The 17,542-nt window shown below is 42.5% G+C and overlaps 1 protein-coding gene across 1 annotated transcript in view; it reads left to right on the forward strand.

The window, feature by feature from the left end:
• Nucleotides 1-579: 579 nt before the first annotated feature.
• The window catches only part of MCM9 (minichromosome maintenance 9 homologous recombination repair factor), a 47,116-nt gene continuing 30,153 nt past the window's right edge, over nt 580-17,542 (forward strand). Inside the window, exons 1-6 of the mRNA XM_086461264.1 lie at nt 580-895; nt 4,766-5,082; nt 7,144-7,225; nt 8,158-8,358; nt 10,804-10,929; nt 12,204-12,323. Coding sequence (XP_086317390.1) covers nt 580-895; nt 4,766-5,082; nt 7,144-7,225; nt 8,158-8,358; nt 10,804-10,929; nt 12,204-12,323 — 1,162 coding nt within the window. The remainder of the gene's footprint in view (nt 896-4,765; nt 5,083-7,143; nt 7,226-8,157; nt 8,359-10,803; nt 10,930-12,203; nt 12,324-17,542) is intronic.

Consider the following 17,542-nt stretch of genomic DNA (forward strand, 5'->3'; position numbering starts at 1 on the left):
GCTGCCCGCCCGGCCCGGCCTGGCCTGGCCCACCCCCGCCTCGCCGCGTTCAAAACTTGCCGTGCTGGCGGCGGCCGGGGCGGGAGGCCTGGCTCCGCGCTGCGGAGAGCCCCGCGCCTGCCGCCGCCGCCTGGGGCGGAGCGCGGCGGGACAAGCTGCTGCTGCTGCCTCCTCTCGTGCCTCCCGAGCGGGCGAGGAAGGGGGTCGGCGGGTGGTTTCACTTTCCGGCATTAACGGAGAGGGCGGCCCCGCCCGCTTCCCGCCGCCCTGCCCGCCCCGGCGGACGGCCGCGAGGAGCGCGGCGCCGCTGGGGTGACGGAGTGACTGACTGACGGGAGGCGGGGCGGGGTAGGGGGGGAGGGTGACTGACTGACGCGGGGCGGGGGTGATTGGCTGGCCGGAGCGGGGTGGGGCGGGCCGGTTGGTTGGCGGGAGCCGTCTGCGGCGGGCGCCGGCCCCGCCGGACTCTTCCCCTGGCTCCGTGAGGGGCTTTGCCGAGTGAAAAATCAAGTTTCCCGACTTTACCGGAAAATCCGGCTTTGTAACGGCGCTCTCTCCCCGCCCGCAGGCGGGCGCAACATGGTGCTGAGCGCGGATCAGGTGAACCTCATCGGGCAGGTGTTCGAGTCCTACGTGCTGGAGCACCACAGGGACGACCTCCTGGGCATCCTGAGGGAGGCCGACGACGAGGCGCACTATCCCGTCGTCGTCGACGCCTTGACGCTCTTTGAGACCAACATGGAGATCGGGGAGTATTTCAACGCCTTCCCCAGCGAGGTCCTGCCGGTTTTCGACAGCGCGCTGCGCCGGGCCGCCCTGGCAGCGCTGCAGGCCGCCGCCGCCGCCCCGCCGCCGCAGCTCAGCATGAAGCAGAACCTCCACGCCAGGGTCGCGGGTGAGTGGCGGGGCAGGGGCAGCAGCGAGGCGACCCAGGGGTGTTTCCCGGTCAGCATCGCCAAATTTCCGTACTCTGTAACAACCTCTTGGGGTGTCATGGGAAGGAGCGAGGGTAATTCTTGCAGTTTCAGTGTTTGGAGCAGGAGGGAATGGCTGCTGTTTATTTAACAGCAAAGAACACGTGAAAGCACACGGAGTTGTGTAGAGAAATGCAGGAAAAAGCTGTGGCCACCCCTGATGGAGTGTGTGCAATGGTTGGTGTTCGTTGCTGGGCCAGGACTTACAGCAAAGCCTTTCCGTGGGAAAGAAATCTCCTCAAACCAGCGGTTGGTCTCACATTAGCTCTCTTAGCCAGTAGGTCTAAAGAAAAACAGAAAAAAGTTTTAGGGGAAGATACGTAGTTCATAGATTTTCTTGCAGGTTGACTTCATTACCGTGTCGGTTCGTTTATGGTCTTTATTGGCTACACCCATCTACCGGAACAGGCAAAGTCTACATTTTGAGTTGTAACAATTTCATCTGAAATTGTTAAATTTTGTGCTTAACTACTTGTTACAAAATTATTTGTTATAAAATTGGAGTCAACTGTTGGAAGGCATGATCTAGGATTTTGTCCTTTGATTCACTACAAGTTGATATGCCAGTATTCTTTACCACTAGGAAATTTTTAGTACCTTTGAGGTGTGGTAGGTGTGGAGTGCATGGTCTGGGGTTAAAATGCCTGTTTTGCCTGTTGTTAGGAACTGGAGTCAGCAGTGGCTGGTCATTTCCGATTGTAACTATTTGGAGCCGTCTAGTCTACAAAGCCAAGAGCTGGTGACCTCTGTTTGCCTCCGCTGCCCCATGTTGGAGTGGTTTATGATCATTCAGTCTTTTGGTAGCTTGAATTCAGATGAATCACAGTTGTTTAATAGACCTGTGTTTTGCCCCAGTAAATTTAATTAAAAATACTGTCATTAGAACATGTACATCAGAAATATAATTACCTGTGGCTCTTATAATGGTATTTTGTCAAAGTTTTTAGGGGAAAAAAAACCCCAAACAACAAAACAGCTTACTACCTGTTTCGGTGTTATGGAGTTTGTATGCAGCTGCTGAGTATGGGATGTAAAAGGATGGCCTCTGAGTTGTACTGAAATTTGAAATGTCCAGCATCTCCTTGTCCCTATAAAAGTATGAATGAGTTAAAACTTTTTCCCCAGTGTTCTAGGATGTGTTTCCTCGATGCACTTGCATCAATCACAGCTTCAGCATGAGAACAGGGTTATTTTTACTCCGAGTATGATTTTATAAGCTACTGGGAGGTATTGGAAAGAGTAAAGCAAGGGGCAGATGTTTGCTGCATGAGTAGCTGTGTCTTTAAGACATTCCTGCTCCGATTATCAGCCTGTTGCTGGACCTGACAGTTCCTCCCACGGTGGTGTTATGTCTGAATATTCCATAACCAACATCAAGCAAAATTAGTCATGTTTGATCACATAGTTTTAATAACTGATAAAAGTAAGTCTGATTGGTCATTGATGGAAGAAGTTAATTGTCAGACTCACAAATTACCTGATCACTAAACTGAAGGGAAATTTTTGAAGAGCAGGGGGTGTTTATCCTCGTGTGGCCCAGCCGGATCAAAAGAACATCTTCTCCATGTGTTTTGGTTTATGTTCTGCCACCCGAAAGGTGTGAATAAACAAAAACAACAATAAGCTGAGTGATCTGCAGGCTTTTTTCCACCCATATTTTCCCATGATACTGTTAGCTTTTAAGTGGATACTGGGTTCTGATTGTCTTCAGGATTCTCACCTTGGAGTGCCTCTTCCCATTCCCACGCCGAATGGGAATGAGGAGGAGGTGGTGTGCTCTTCTTGGTGGGAGCGGCAGGCGAGTACCTGGGCTGGGGCCGAGGGGATCTGCACGTCAGGCTTGGGCTGAAGTGAGCTAGGGGTAAGAATGCAGTCTTAGCACACTCAGACCAATATGGACAGAGTGTCCAGGAGTTCACAGAAGGATTCGAGGAGTGTGAATATGCAGTGATTAATAATGGATGATTACCCCGGGTTCACTGGAGAAAGTAAAAGATGAAGTTCTTTGTCTGAATTTTAGCACTGGAGGAATTGGATTGTACGATTTCTCCTTTTGCTCCAAACCCATTAAAAGATTTTTCCTAACTAACCGTTAGCCTGAGCACCGCTGTGTCTGTTAGTGATGGCCAAGCTGCCTCTGATAGTTCAGTTCTACACAGTGCTACTAATACAGTAAAGCTGATTCAGAGAGGCACACGCTCTATTAAAGAATTTGTCAAGCAGTCTAACATGACCAGAATGAAGGTGCTTTTTTAACCCATCCAGACTCCTGTCTCTTCAATATTCACAGAGATGATGATATCATCTATGCTACAGTGCTGCAGCTCTCTCTAGTGTAAGGTGTGTTGTATTTTGCAAAGGTTGTTGAGCTGCACCAATACTAAGCTGTGAAAAAAAGATGGATTTTATCTTTTTTTGCCTGAACTGAACAGAAATGCAAACCCATAGGAGAAAAAGAATTTTCAACAGGTTTGGTAGAATATGTAAATAGCTTTGTTACAGTCAGCCAGAAAAATTTGTTTGCAGCTCTACATAATACTTTATTTCTTTTCCAGATTATTTCATTCCTTTCTACTTCACTTTTTTTTTTTTTTACTTTAGTCTTTTGCCTTTTAAAACTAGCTTAATATCTAAAAATATTTTCTTTAAACAAAACCAAAAGGTCAAACAATTTGTTTAAAAGCATCAAAACAGAATGTTTCAGCATGTCTGAAATAAAGCATTTGATTTTGAAAACACTGACATAAATATATGATGTCTTTTTTTAGCAACCAAAGCTACTAATAAGATTTGACCTAAATGCACAAATAGTTTTGGTCCCCTTAGAAACATAATTTTCCAGCAGGTTTATTATTTTACATCTCTGTTCCCTAGCTCTATTTTGGATGTAAAGCTAAGAAATAATTTTAAGAGCAGATAATTTAAGTTGATAATTATTAGTATCTTGTAGTTCTAACTTCTGAAGAGGCAGTATTTTGATGCTATCCTCAGATGTGTGTTTCAGAGACCGTTTATTTTTATAAAGACTGTGTAGGCTGTTGAGGTAGGTTAATCTTCCTGAGGATTTCACCTGCTGTGGTGCTAAGTGATAGCCACGCATGTGAACGCCAGAGAGGGTTCAGTCTACCACAGAACTGGCTGTTGGGGTGGAATTAAAGGAGAGCAAGTGCCACGAAAATGTTCTGTCACTGTTCATTTGAACATACAAGTGAATTTGCTTTGGTTGTGTTTGTAACCCCTTTATATTCTTTTTATGCCATCTTCCTTGTGCTTGAAGTTTACTGGTATGTGATGGGGATTTAAGGTCAAATGTTCACAGACTATGAATTTTAAATTTGCTTAGACTTGAGAATTCATGCAAGATTAGGAATCACACTTGTTTAATTGTGGGAATAACGTTGAACCATGATGAAGTAGCGTAACTGAAGTTTTGTAATTCAGATAAACCAGTTGTAGAATAAATGGCATTTGCCAAAAGCTCATTTAAATTAATAAATAGATCTGAGAACATCAGGATCTATTGCCACGAATGGAAGCTGTTCATGACTATTCAGTCCTTGCCAAGAGTCAGAGAGTAAAATGGCAACGTTTTCTGTTAGTGCTCAGCACCTGATGATTTTCACTCTCTGAGGCCAGATTTATTGTACAACAGATGAATTGTTGAATCACATTTATGAAACAGTAAGAACAATGGCTTTTTTCTGGCATTTTTCTAGACTTTCTGTTGAACTGCATTGTAAGTCCATGCTTTATATGCATAGCCTTATGCTGTACGTATATTTCTTTAACAGGTTTGCCTGTTTGCCCAGAGCTGACTCGAGAGCACATTCCTAAAACCAGGGATGTGGGTCACTTTTTGTCTGTTACTGGGACTGTCATACGTACCAGTTTGGTTAAAGTTTTGGAGTTTGAACGGAGTTATATCTGCAATAAGTGCAAGCATGTGTTTGTTGTCAAGGCTGACTTTGAACAGTACTACGCATTCTGTCGTCCATCAGCCTGTCTTAATGAAGGAGGCTGCAACTCAACCAAGTTCACGTGTCTCTCCGGAACAACCTCTTCTCCCACCTGCTGCAGAGACTATCAGGAAATCAAGATTCAGGAACAGGTAAAAAAAAAAGGGGGGATGGAGAAAAAGGGGAAGGTATTATGGTATAGATGTCTCGAGTACAAAAAGAATTAACTTACTAAAGAAGGCATTTTGGGGCTTAATTTTCTGCTGGAATAAGGCAACTCTAGTTTTAGTGAGACTGTTCAGGCTTATGTCAGAATTAAGTTTATCCCATTTTCACTGATATGTTTTACATGCTAAGATAAGTGAAAAAGTTTTACAGATTCTACTGTTGTTTAAAAAGAATGCCTGAGAAGACTAAGTGAAGCCAGACAGCCTGTTGGTCAGAGATTTCCAGTCAGAGTTAAGAATATAGGCACATGATGACTAGACTTCCATTATTAGGTAACTCCGTTCAATATTGCACGGTAACACCCGGGGTCAGTGCACAGATGAAATTTCCACGTTGAATCCTTACAACACCAAGTGTACGTTGTTTCGCTAAGCGCTTCCTGTACGTGATGCTGATGCTCAGCACTGCTTCTAAGGGCTAAAGCTAGCCCAGTGGCGGCCAAGGCCAGCTGCAGCTGTGCAGTCTGGTCAATTCATGGTGGCTGCAAATGTCTGCTCCCTTCAGCCAGTATTGAATTCAACAATTATGGAGTACGTGATCCTTACAGAATTCACATTCGCTTTTCTGAAGATAACCCTGGGTGGAAGTACAACTAAGCTGGAGGAATAAGAAACAATTGGGTCTCTTTGTAGGGTAGCATGTAACTAAGACAAAACTGGCACAGGAAAATCTACACTGTAAGAAAGCTGAGAGTAAGTAGGATGTATTGCAGGCCATGTTTCAGTGTTTATTTATATGTTCAGTGTCTTTTTCGTAAATCTTTTCTAAGATATCTTCAGTTGTTCCAGGGTTTTGATTTTACAAATTAAGAGGATAATGGTGTCAATCTACATGCAAGATGTGTGAAAACAGAAATGTTTGAAATTAGAAATGAAGCTCTTAAAAGTTCAGAATAGCAAAAAAGTGATGGAATAAAACTATTTCCAGGAAATAAGCCCTATGCTGCATGTTCATACAGTGATTGTTTCTGACATACGGTTTCTGTAACATTTTTTTTGTTTTACTGTATGACACACAGATCTCTATGATGGGGACGATTTTCAGCAGCATGAGCTTATTAAACACAGTAAATGGGAATGAATTTCACTCGTGTTTCCTGCTGAGCTCTGCAAGTAACTGTGTACGTGCCACCGGTACTGACAGTGATGTGAACTGCCTGTGGCCATTTAGATAATACACAAGGGTGAATTAACCTTCCTAGGCACTAGAGAGTGAATAAATCTAGAATTCTAGCATGTATGACCTGTGCTGCAGGATGAAAAGGTACTTCTGATTGTTGTTCTTGTGCAGTGGATATTCTAAAAACTATTACAGGCTTTGAGTGTAAATGGAAAGATTTCTGTTTGGAAATAGACTGTGACAAGACTGCATAGACTTTGCCCTGGAGAAAAGAAAAAGAATTACAGGAGTTACTGGCATATTTGTCAATATACATTTGTCTGGTTGTGTGTGATTCGTTTTTTCCTGTGGTTGATTTAATCCTTGACTCCTAGATGTAAACTTGAATCTCAGCCTGCCAAATTATGGTTAAATACCAGAAAAATATAGGGAATAGTCTTTCAGTATGTACTTCAGTGAAGGGTTATCTAACCCGTGGACATGCTTCAGTACCCAAAGTAAACTTTGCATATTGAAGAAGTATCTAAAAATATCTCAAAATATTAAAAAAAAAAAAAAATCAGCTCTTTCAAATGACCTCTTTCAGTGAGATTTCTTCAGTAAGATGTGGGAATCACGCGGCACCTCCCAGGACTGAGCACCTTCAGCTAATTTAATACCCAATCCCAATTCCATTAATATCAGCATTAAACTTCCGTTACTAAGTTCATGGCAGGAGTGGCATGCTTACTGCGTAAGCTTTGTGAGAAAAAGCAAGGACTGACCTCGGTTCCAGGAAAGGAATATAGGTCCTTAAGCCAGGGCAGCTATAAATGGCTTTTGAAAGGTGCTGTTCTTAAGAAGGGCTTTTCCTTCCTGCCTCCTAGGTTCAAAGGCTGTCTGTTGGAAGCATCCCTCGTTGCATGGTGGTTGTTCTGGAAGATGACTTAGTGGACAGTTGCAAGTCTGGTGAGGATGTAGCATATATGACGTGTGTTTGTACCATGAGCATTTTTATTTTTCTATTTGAGATTAATCTTTGCCAAGTAGGCTGTCAGTGCTGAGGGCTTGTTGAATGAGGTATGTTCATTTGTCATCTGTTGCTGTTTCAGCTTGGACGTTAGCATGGCAGTGAAGGCTGTTCTAGAAAATACCATCCAGCCCCATGTTACATCTTGACTGTTTGGCAGATCAGTTTCAATAAGTAATGTGTTATGACGTACAGAAAGGATATTAAATCTTGTTAGTGTGGGAACACCAAACCTCTTGAGGAAATTGGTCCACACCATCACACATTGTGCGGTGCCCCTCTGTAGGTTCAGAGTGCTACGTAACCTGACCTCCTATCTAAGGAGTGCTGCAGGTGGAAAAAGCTACTTGCCGTTCAAAAAGGAAGCTAATTGGCAGGAGGATGGATGAGTAATGGGCTAAAAACTCTCAGATATGCACATCCCCACGAGAAATTAAATTTCTGGTTGCACTTTCTCAGAACACTGTGGCCAGAATGTTAATGAGTGATTCTGGAATTCATCACAAAAGTTACCAGAAATCAAATAAGTTTTGACTCATTTTTTTGTATAGTAAATCTAATTGAAATAAGAGTTTCTAGAGTGTACTGTGAATTCCTCTTTTCTAAAAGAGGAAACAAGCAGAGGGATACCTTTAAGAATTCACCTACCCTAAGCAAAAGTAGAAAGACGTAGCAACTTCCTACCATAGACATAAGCAATCTGCCTAATGGTTGTTTTAGACTTCTAGTAACTGCAGGAGGTTTGCTTTTTGTTGTTGGGTCTTTTTAACCATATTAACTGTAACACAGGATCTCAATTGCATTGTTATGCATTACAGCTAACATATCTGAAGTCAGATGTTATTTTGCTAATTTTTGTTGTTGCCTCCAGGAGATGACATCACAGTGTATGGAGTGGTAATGCAGAGGTGGAAACCTTTCCACGAGGATGCACGCTGCGACTTGGAGCTTGTTTTGAAAGCCAACTATGTTAAAGTAAACAATGAGCAGCTAGCCGGGGTTGTAATTGATGAAGAAGTCCGCAAGGAATTTGAAGACTTCTGGGAAAAGCATAGAAATGATCCCTTAGCAGGTTAGTAGTTGAAAGCTTTTAAGTAGGACACGTGTTCGGATACAGATGAAATCAAGAGTGAAAAATGACTGAATACATTTTTCCCCCATCTTCCTATCCCACCACCCTCCAAAAAATATGACATTCTTACTTTAATATTACTGGGGGGAAAAAAGTACCAAACGTACTGCATTGATCTTCCTTCTTTTGAGCTTTCTAGTTGAGTGTTTTGTGGAACATTTATTAAGAAGAAATGAGAAATAATATAAGTATCAGGGAAAACCAGAAAAGTGTTTTATAATCGAGGAAGAAACAGCATACCTCTTAGAATAAATAGCATGGAGCAGATCGGCTTTTAGTCAGCATAGCTGTTGACTCTGAGGTGAGAGCTACTGTCTCTGCATCCCAAGTTAAGCTGTGAATCTTCACCACAGAGCTTAGCGCATCTCATCTGTAACCTAACTCTTGGATCCCTAGACCCTTGGCTTAGGTGCAGTGGAGCCTCCTATCAACCATGGAGTCTCCCAATTCACAGTGATCCCAGAACAGACAGAGTGTTTGGTGCGCTGGCTCCTGGACTTACCGTGGTCTGCAGTCAACCACGTAGGGATCAGCAGGAGTTGTGTCTGGAACTCTGTCCCTCTCCATAGTCTTGAGTGCCTCCTCCTGAACCGTGGGGAAGCTTAACGGACTCTTAAGGATCTCTGTCACTGAACTGTCTCAGGCTAATGTTCTGTCCTTTAAAACCCTGAAAAGGGCTTAGTCGTTCCTCTTAAAAGACAAACAGGAGGAAAAGCAGGTGGGAGTGTTGCCCATGTCAGCTTAAAAATTATCCTGCTCACATAAGAAATTAGAGATCTTGTCAATGGCAAAGTTCTTCACAACTGCATTTCCTGGAAGGCAATTTAATTGCTAACCTCCTGCTGTTTGGAACGAGAACATTTCTTCCTCCTGCTGTCTGGAAGGAGAACATTTCCTATCACCCTGGTTAGAACTGCTCAGAAAGTAATTCAGGATCCTCTTTGAAGGTCCTATTTAATCTTTCATTCTCAGGACAATTTTTGGAAGCCTGCAGGGAGCAATATGGTTTTATGCAGTATTACCCATTCAGAATAAACTAATAATGAAGTGGCTACAAGAAAATTGAGGTGGAAATTAGAAGGACCCTGACTGCCCAAGGCTGTCTGTCTGAATTTGAGTTGAAACTGAGGGCAGAGATCAAATTTGACTAAGGAGTATAAGGTATGGGTCATTTCACAACAGGATGTGTGTACATTTACTGCTTTTCAAGAGATAATAGTAGGTACTACTGCACTTTATGTCAGTCAGTTCCTGATGCTGTGTATTCAGTGTCCTGAGAAAGTCTAAGGGAACTTACACAGGTGACTTTATTTTTTCTGGATACTATCTAGGAAGAAAGAACTGCTGAGCTGCTCAGCACTGACAAGGCAAATGGATCTGAAGTCAAATAGAGGCAACTGTGGAGTTAAATCTTGAGTTATGCTATGGCTGACCAAAGTTTTTACAATTTCTCTTTTGGACAAAGATGTGTTAATTCCTTCAGAAGACCTCCACAAGAAACACATATGCCTCAAGTCATCTATTAGGTGCCTCTGTATTTTGCCAGTACCATGTACTTGCATCTAAATTTAAAACATGAAGTTAAGAACTCGAAATGGGTCACTCCGTTTTATTCCTTAGCAATGGGAGTAATGTGTGGCATTAAACCTGTGATCCCTTATGTGCTGTTAGCGTCAGAATCAAAAAGGACAGAATTAATTCTGTTACACACCTTCCAAGCGAACAACATTATCATGTCAGATGATTGAAATATTCTGTTGCTGGAAAGAGACTATGGTAGGAAGGAGGAGAAGGACCTTTGACACAGAAGGGTTGAAGGAGAAGGAGATTCCAGACAATGATGAGAAAATGAGCCGTGCTATGGGTGCACAGGTTTAGGGCAAAAAACTTCAAGTGTTAGATGTTTTCTTAAATGTACAACACACCAGTTTCCAAGGGGATATTTTGAAGTCTGGAAACTTTTAAACTTTATTCTTCATAGCCCCTACACTTTTATCTATGAAATAAAAGAGTTTGCATGATGGCATTTCGTTAGTGCCTTTTCTTATGATACCCAGACCATGCATTCCTAAATGTGTGGTAGGATTGGCTTTGCTGCTTGTGACTGTGGAAGACTTAAATTCTTTATAATGAAGGAAGTTTGGATAACAAGTGCTTTGGGTCCCACTTAAAAAATAAAATAATAAAAAAAATAAAATCTCCTCCCTGCCTTCTTCCTCTTGTTCAGGAAGCAGACCCAAATTATTTGTGAGTGTACACAGGACTGTGGACATAGGACAATTACTTGTCAGTGTACATAGGACATTAAGTGTACATAGGAGTCCATGGGAAACCAAGTTCTACTCTTAGGGCAGTGCTGAGTGCTGTTTTTTGCTCCTGTTCTAGGGAGGAATGAAATTTTGGCTAGCTTATGTCCTCAAGTCTTTGGATTGTACCTGGTAAAGTTGGCTGTAGCCATGGTGCTCGCTGGTGGTGTACAGAGGACTGATGCTACTGGAACTCGAATCAGAGGTTAGTATTGTTTCTAGTAGCATCGCATCCTTTCTAACGATTGTTCCCATCCCTGTCTTCACCCACATCCCTCCCCCTTCCAAAATCAAACCAGTGAAGTTTCGGAAGCATAATCATCCCATTTTCTTGAGTAAGAGCAATTTTTTATTAGTGCCAAGTATTCTCCCTGAATCTCAGACAAATAAAGTGGGTGTCTAGACTTCCTCTTTTTATTCTAATTTTTCCCAAATAAAACCAAGTAAAAGGAGGCATTCAGGATTCCATTAGGTTGAATATTAAAGACAGTTGGTTTAGATCAAATAAAAACTCGTTTTTTATTGTATAAGTGACGTTTTGAAATTATTCCTAGTAGAATATTCCCAGCAGTATTTGACATCAAAGCATGGAATATTAATGTTTCCTTAATGTGGATCACTATAGTACATTGAAAGGAAAAATTAAAGGATTCATTTTACTTCCTAATGCCAGACTTTTCCATCTGTGATTGTCAGCACATCTCACTTAGTTCTGTTACTCTAAGTTATCTGCCTGCTGGCTCTCCTTCTGTTGTTATTAGATGGCAAATATGCCATGTGCCAGGTGGTACGCAGGTCATAATCTATGTAGGTCATAATAATTCTAAAATAGTATGTCTGTATATACAAATACAGGATTTTCTTGATCCTCCACCAGCTAAATAAAGTTCTAGACTTTATATTTGAATTGAAGTTGTATTAATATTTTGTAGAAGAAAATGAAGTAATTTTAGAGCACTTTAGAGCGAGATCATACTAGCCAAATTATTTACTTCTGTAACTTCATCATTTTGAAATCACCATGTTACATAACTGTTGGCAACGTAACAGAATTAGTTAAGAAAAACAACCTGCAGATTTTATTAGTCCTTTTTGCAATAATTTAAGTAACTGAATAGTGGAATAATAACTAAACCCTGATATCCTTTTGTTTCGTGTTCAAGAGTGAGTTGAGTCTGAGAAATGAGTATTCTAAAATGTAAGAACTCACATTATGGGAAGTCTGTCAAATACCTGCTAATACCTTTAAAATATTTCATTTTAAATATTTGGTTTGGGTGCAGCAATATGCTTTTATTAACCAATATATTTATCGCACCCAATAAATAGTGCAGTCTTAAACAGAATTACATGTTGTAATGTATATGTAGTGCTAAATGTTAGCTGAATAATGAAAAGTATTATTTAATTCTGAGCATTTTGTGTGTATCTTTCTCTGTATATGAACTGTCTACTCCTACATCACTGTTTTCCTCCAAGGTGAATCGCATCTTTTGTTGGTTGGAGACCCAGGCACGGGGAAATCTCAGTTTCTCAAGTATGCAGTAAAGATTATACCACGCTCCGTGCTTACTGCAGGAATTGGATCTACAAGTGCAGGTATGTGCTTCTTCAGGTGGAACACTTTACTTTTTTCACTCGAGTATGTTTATATAGAGGCCTTTTACACATACGGACATATGTGTGTGCTCAGGTTGTACGAGCACAGCTGAAGCAAAGAACTGCTGTGGAGGCATATGAGGCTTGACATGACTCTCTGCAGAAGGGCAGTCTTGCCCCTTCTTCTGTATCAGTGCAGCAGTGTGATGAGCTTCTGACAGGGAACCTTACAGGTCTCATCCAGAGGCACCTCTCACTCCTTGCTGTATTTTTAGTGTTCTTCCCAGCTATGACAAGTGTGACATCTTTCCAGAGCTCACACTGTGTGACTAGCTGTGTGGCTATGATGTGGGCTAGCATCATTTGGTTTCTCCTGAACAGACCCTCTCCTCTCTTCTGTTCTTTTATATGTTTTGGCCGGGTGCCAGTTTGGTTTCTGCTTACTTTCTGGAAATTCACCCCTGTGCTGCAGAATTATTTCTGATTCGTAAAGATGATTTCAACATAGTTTCAGAAAGCAAGGTTTTTTTGTTGTTGTTGTTGAATTTAGCAGTCCTAGCTGCCTCTGAATGCCAGGTATCTTTACAAACTCTTCTGGGCACAATGTGCAGGGTTAGATTACGTCTGCAAATGACTTTAGTTGAGTCAATTACTGTATTACTAGTACATTCAAAATCATGGAATTATTAGGAACAAACACAAGTGTCTCAGCTAGCATGTGTAACTTGAATGTTTCCCAGATAGTGCTGCTTTTCATATTGTGTCTGGGAAACGGCATTATTTATACATGGGAAAAACAGAGAATAAATCTTTTCCAGTTCCGTAGCTATTCGTACATGTGTATACCAGGTCTTCCATAGCTGTGGAAGTGGGACGTGATGTTGAACATATACACTCTTGTGTACAGGGGACTTGTTATGAAACACATATGCCTCTGTTTTTCCGTTCAAACTGTTGACAAATAGGTCTGGAGAAAAGCCAGAGAACATTTTGGCTCAGCATAACCTTTTCTCCACCTTTTGTTCTGTGTTAATAACTGAGGACAGGCTGGATAATTTAAGTTTTGCTAGGGGACTGACAGTGACCTGGAGTGAAATTTTGCCGTGCATTTCAATGTGGCTTTGCCCATTTTTGTCCGTAGCAATCGCCCTGTGTCAGCTGCTTTTGGCCTCTGATGTTGCTTTCCTCACCATGTCTCCCTCCTGTGCTTCATTTTCCATGTGATCTGGTTCCCAGCTCAGCCATGATAGCTAGGTTCAAAGACATTTCCCTGAAAACCAGTATTGCCGTTTACAAGCTTACTGTGGTATGTGTGCCACAGAATCACCTGTAATGATGTGTGGAGATGGAGTTTCACGTTGTGAAAGGATCGTTATGGGTCTTTAGATCATCTACATTTCACGTAAATATTCCTTGTATTTTAAAAAGCCTCTTGCTCTCCCAGCCCACACTCAACAACTCAATGGCAAAAATTTATTTGACTGCTATAGGACTTTCTGATTTGTAAACAAAAGCTGGGGGAACTGTCTGTCCCACTGTCTGGTTCTGTCTACACAGTGGGACATCTGAGAATCACAGGGAGTCATTCAGGTACTTTTTAATTTTTAGAAATTGATACGTAGTTTTCTACAAAGATAGAGACTTGGTGAGGTGTAACAAATCTCTGTGGGTTCCCACCTTACTAATGACTTCAACCGTGCTGCAGTCCCCAGCACCATAGTGCTGCTTGTGCATATTTGGATGAGATAATCACTAGTAAGGAAACATTTAATTTACCTGTGGAGCTTGAGGTGGTGTGTTCGACTCCATAGGGACAGGAGCCAACACACGCCTGCTGCTGGCGGGTCTGGAGCTCGTGGACGTCCGGGCCAGAGTCATTCTGCTGCTTCCTGGTTCACATTTGCCTTTCACATTTCTGCAAAGTTCTGTTTCGTGTTGTGTCCCTCCACAGATGGACTGCTTAAAGAATTTTGTGATCTGTATTTAGAACAGCTTGTCTAAAAATCTGGGAGACTATCAGCTGTTTCTCCAGCTTTCCAGTTCTGTACAATATGCCTTCCTGAGCGGTAAGAAATGCAGCCTTCTGGCCTCTCACAGCCTCTAGAGCCTTAAGAGTACTGCCTTTTTGCTGACATTTTGCAATGTCTAACATTGTCCATATCATGCCAATGGCAGTTTGCTACTATGGTTTTTTTTCTTTTCATTGAAGGCAGCTAACTCGAGGGGAAACGACCATGTCTCTTCTTCATAGTAAGCCTCGCCCTGCTAGGCAGGCTTCAGGTGCTAACAGTTGTCTCCCTTCTGAGCAAAGTGGCTGACGTGAGCCATCCAGCTATCGTTAGGAATAGAGTACATGGTGTCAGTATCCTGAGGTACGCAAGACACTGAAACTGGAGACATTTTGCCCTGTTTGTAGCTCCCCAAACTGTCCCTGGGCATTCCCTAGTTGATACAGGCCAAGGAAGTGCCAGAGAACAGTTTTCCACTGTGGATCCATATCCTGGCCCTGATCAGGTTATTAACAGAGATGCAGCCTTTAGGCCACTCTTCTCGGAACTTCACTTCTACCACAGGATCCTTCACTGTTTTCCTGAATAGTCATAACTGTACATGAAGTTTAAGTATTTTCTATCAGCATGTACCTTTAAAATATTTTCTGGAGAGCATGACTTCATTGGCTCTTCCTTAAACAGTTGGGCCTCAAGTTGAAGAGGCTTTAACTCTGTAGGAAGTCTGCTGGACTTCTTGAATGAATTAATTTTGAAGTTGTGAGCAAACCTTGCCAGGATATGCCACATCTGTAACAATGTCTCATCTCTTGCAGATCCTTAAATTCCCTTAATTTCCTCTCAGTAATGCTTCTCCAAGATAGGTTTGTCCTGAGACAGAGCTTACCTTGACTACCTGCATGCAAAAGATTATTTAGCCAAGTACATACCTGTCTTCAGAGAATTTGGTCTGTTCATACACCTGTATCTGAAGCCCTGTGATGGGACAGGCAATACTGCAGAAGCAGCATCTTCGTCATGTTGGAGGTTTCAGGTCTTACGCACTTCTGCATAATAGATCTAGGCGGGCCTTCATCAGACATTTTATATCCTGCTGTTAACATGGCAGGCATTTCAAGCAGTTGATTTCTGGATGCGTATCATATGTCTTCAGGATTCACTTCACCATCTCATAAAGCCCCTGCTTCTTCCTAGTTTGTATCTGCATGTCTGCCACACCTCCCTTGTGAGACAGGACAAACTGGAGGACCCCCTTATGCTGAAAGGTAGGCCTCCTTATGTCATGGTCCAGGGGTGTTTCGGAGGGAGACCAAGAACTCCTTCAAGGTTCCTGACGTTTCAGCCAGTTCTTAACACTGCTGTTAACACACAGCTGTTGTCTCTTACATCTCGTAATACACACGCCTCCTTCCTCTGATTTTCTCTATCTGCAGGAAAGCCAGTCACATCCCTTGTGCCACGGTACCAAGCCATGCCTCCAAATCAGCATTACCAAAAATTGGAAAGTCTGTCCTCCCTCCATCCCCTCTTGAAAGGGCCTTTGCTTTCTAAGTTCCAGATAGAAACCTGGGTTTTGCCTTTAACAAAGCCTCCCTAGTGACTCCAACTGGCTCTTCTTCGATAGACACACTTCCTTGGCCAAACCAAAAATCAAGCAAAAATCCTTCCACCTGTCTCCTGCAGCCCAGCTCTCATCTCACACACTACAAGACCAACTCTTAAGAAGCAGAACTTTAACTGGAAACATAAATACAAATGGGAAGGCCTAACATGAATAGTCCCACACACGCCACCAGCCCTTATAGGTAGTTGTTAGTTTTGTTGCATCTTCCCGGCTGGCACTGAGCAGAGCCCTCCAGCTAGCACCAACAGGAACAATTAACCCGTCATCTCCAGACCAAAATTTGCAGGCTCTCTAAACAGTGAGAGAATCTGCAAGCTTGCAGACCACTGTGCTATGGATAAGGGGAGGGTAGTTAGGTAAGTAGGTATGTGAAGGATCTCCTGTAGCTGCCCAGACAGAAGCAGTTAAGATTTAGTTAATTTTTTGCTCTTTTGCTGTCTCTGGCAAATGAGGATTTGCCAGGAGTGCAAGTGCGTAAGTGTTCTGGTTTTATTCCTTTTTCTTCCCTACTACCATTTTCAGATGGCAAGGGACAATCTTTGCCTAGCTGCAAGTGGCTGGCCTCCAGTCTGAACTGACTTCCAGAAAATCAGCAGTTGAGGCCCTACAAAGCAAGTAACAGACTGTCAGATCATCAGATTTGTCTTTGTGACTTTGTCACCCCTATCTCAAGGATACAGATTGTCTGGTGAGCTATAAACTAAGCTACTGTGGTTATTGTATTAAAGTTCTGAGTTGCAGCAGTCTTGAAGATTGGTAGTAAAAGGGTTGGCGTTTTTAGTGGAGCTTTGTAGAGCCACTGGAAAGGTTAAATTTCACCAGTCTCCACTATGATGGAGCTGGAGCCTTTTTTGCCCCCCTTCAAACCCAGTGTCATAGTAATTCAGACTGAAGGTGATGCATGAATAAATCACAATGACTGTAAGATGAAGGGACAAGTTTTTTCAAGCTAGATATAAAAAACCCCACCCATGTTTTTCATCGGTAACATTACCTTGTCTGATCCTTGTCTTAACTTCTTTGTACCTGAGTAATCTCTGATAAGCGTTATGACAATCTTCTCATAGAATTCAGGCTACCTATCTGTCCGAGGTAGAAACACAGCGAGATGCATCGCCAGTCCTCTCAACAGAATCTGTAGCATTCCCTTGCATCTTGGTGGTCTCTGCAAAGTGGAGGTTTGTGGGAAGGTGAACTCATCTTTGACCTTGAAATTGTAACGCTGTGCTGTCTGCGCTAGCTGTCTATGCGCCATGTGTACAGCCCCCCTGTACAGAGATCAGGGACAAGTCTTTACAGAGATGCCTTATATGCACTGTATCTTTTAACATCACTAACTCTGCTGTGATGTTGCCCAGTTATCAGACCTGAAGCCTCTGGAGAACTGGAATTTGGTTTCTAAAATTCCATGTCTCTGGAATGTTGATTTTGCCAGGAAAAGTGATATTCAGATGACAGTGGGTGTGGACTGCTAAGACCTGGACAAAGTTGAAGACCTGAGAGGCATCCAGTCTCTCAAAAAGCAGAGGAAGACCATTTCTCTTGCAGAGATCATGAGGTGCTCTCATGAGGTGTTGTCCAGTTGT

The sequence above is a fragment of the Leptosomus discolor genome, chromosome 2, assembly GCF_034619465.1.
Source record: "Leptosomus discolor isolate bLepDis1 chromosome 2, bLepDis1.hap2, whole genome shotgun sequence".
NCBI lineage: Eukaryota > Metazoa > Chordata > Aves > Leptosomiformes > Leptosomidae > Leptosomus > Leptosomus discolor.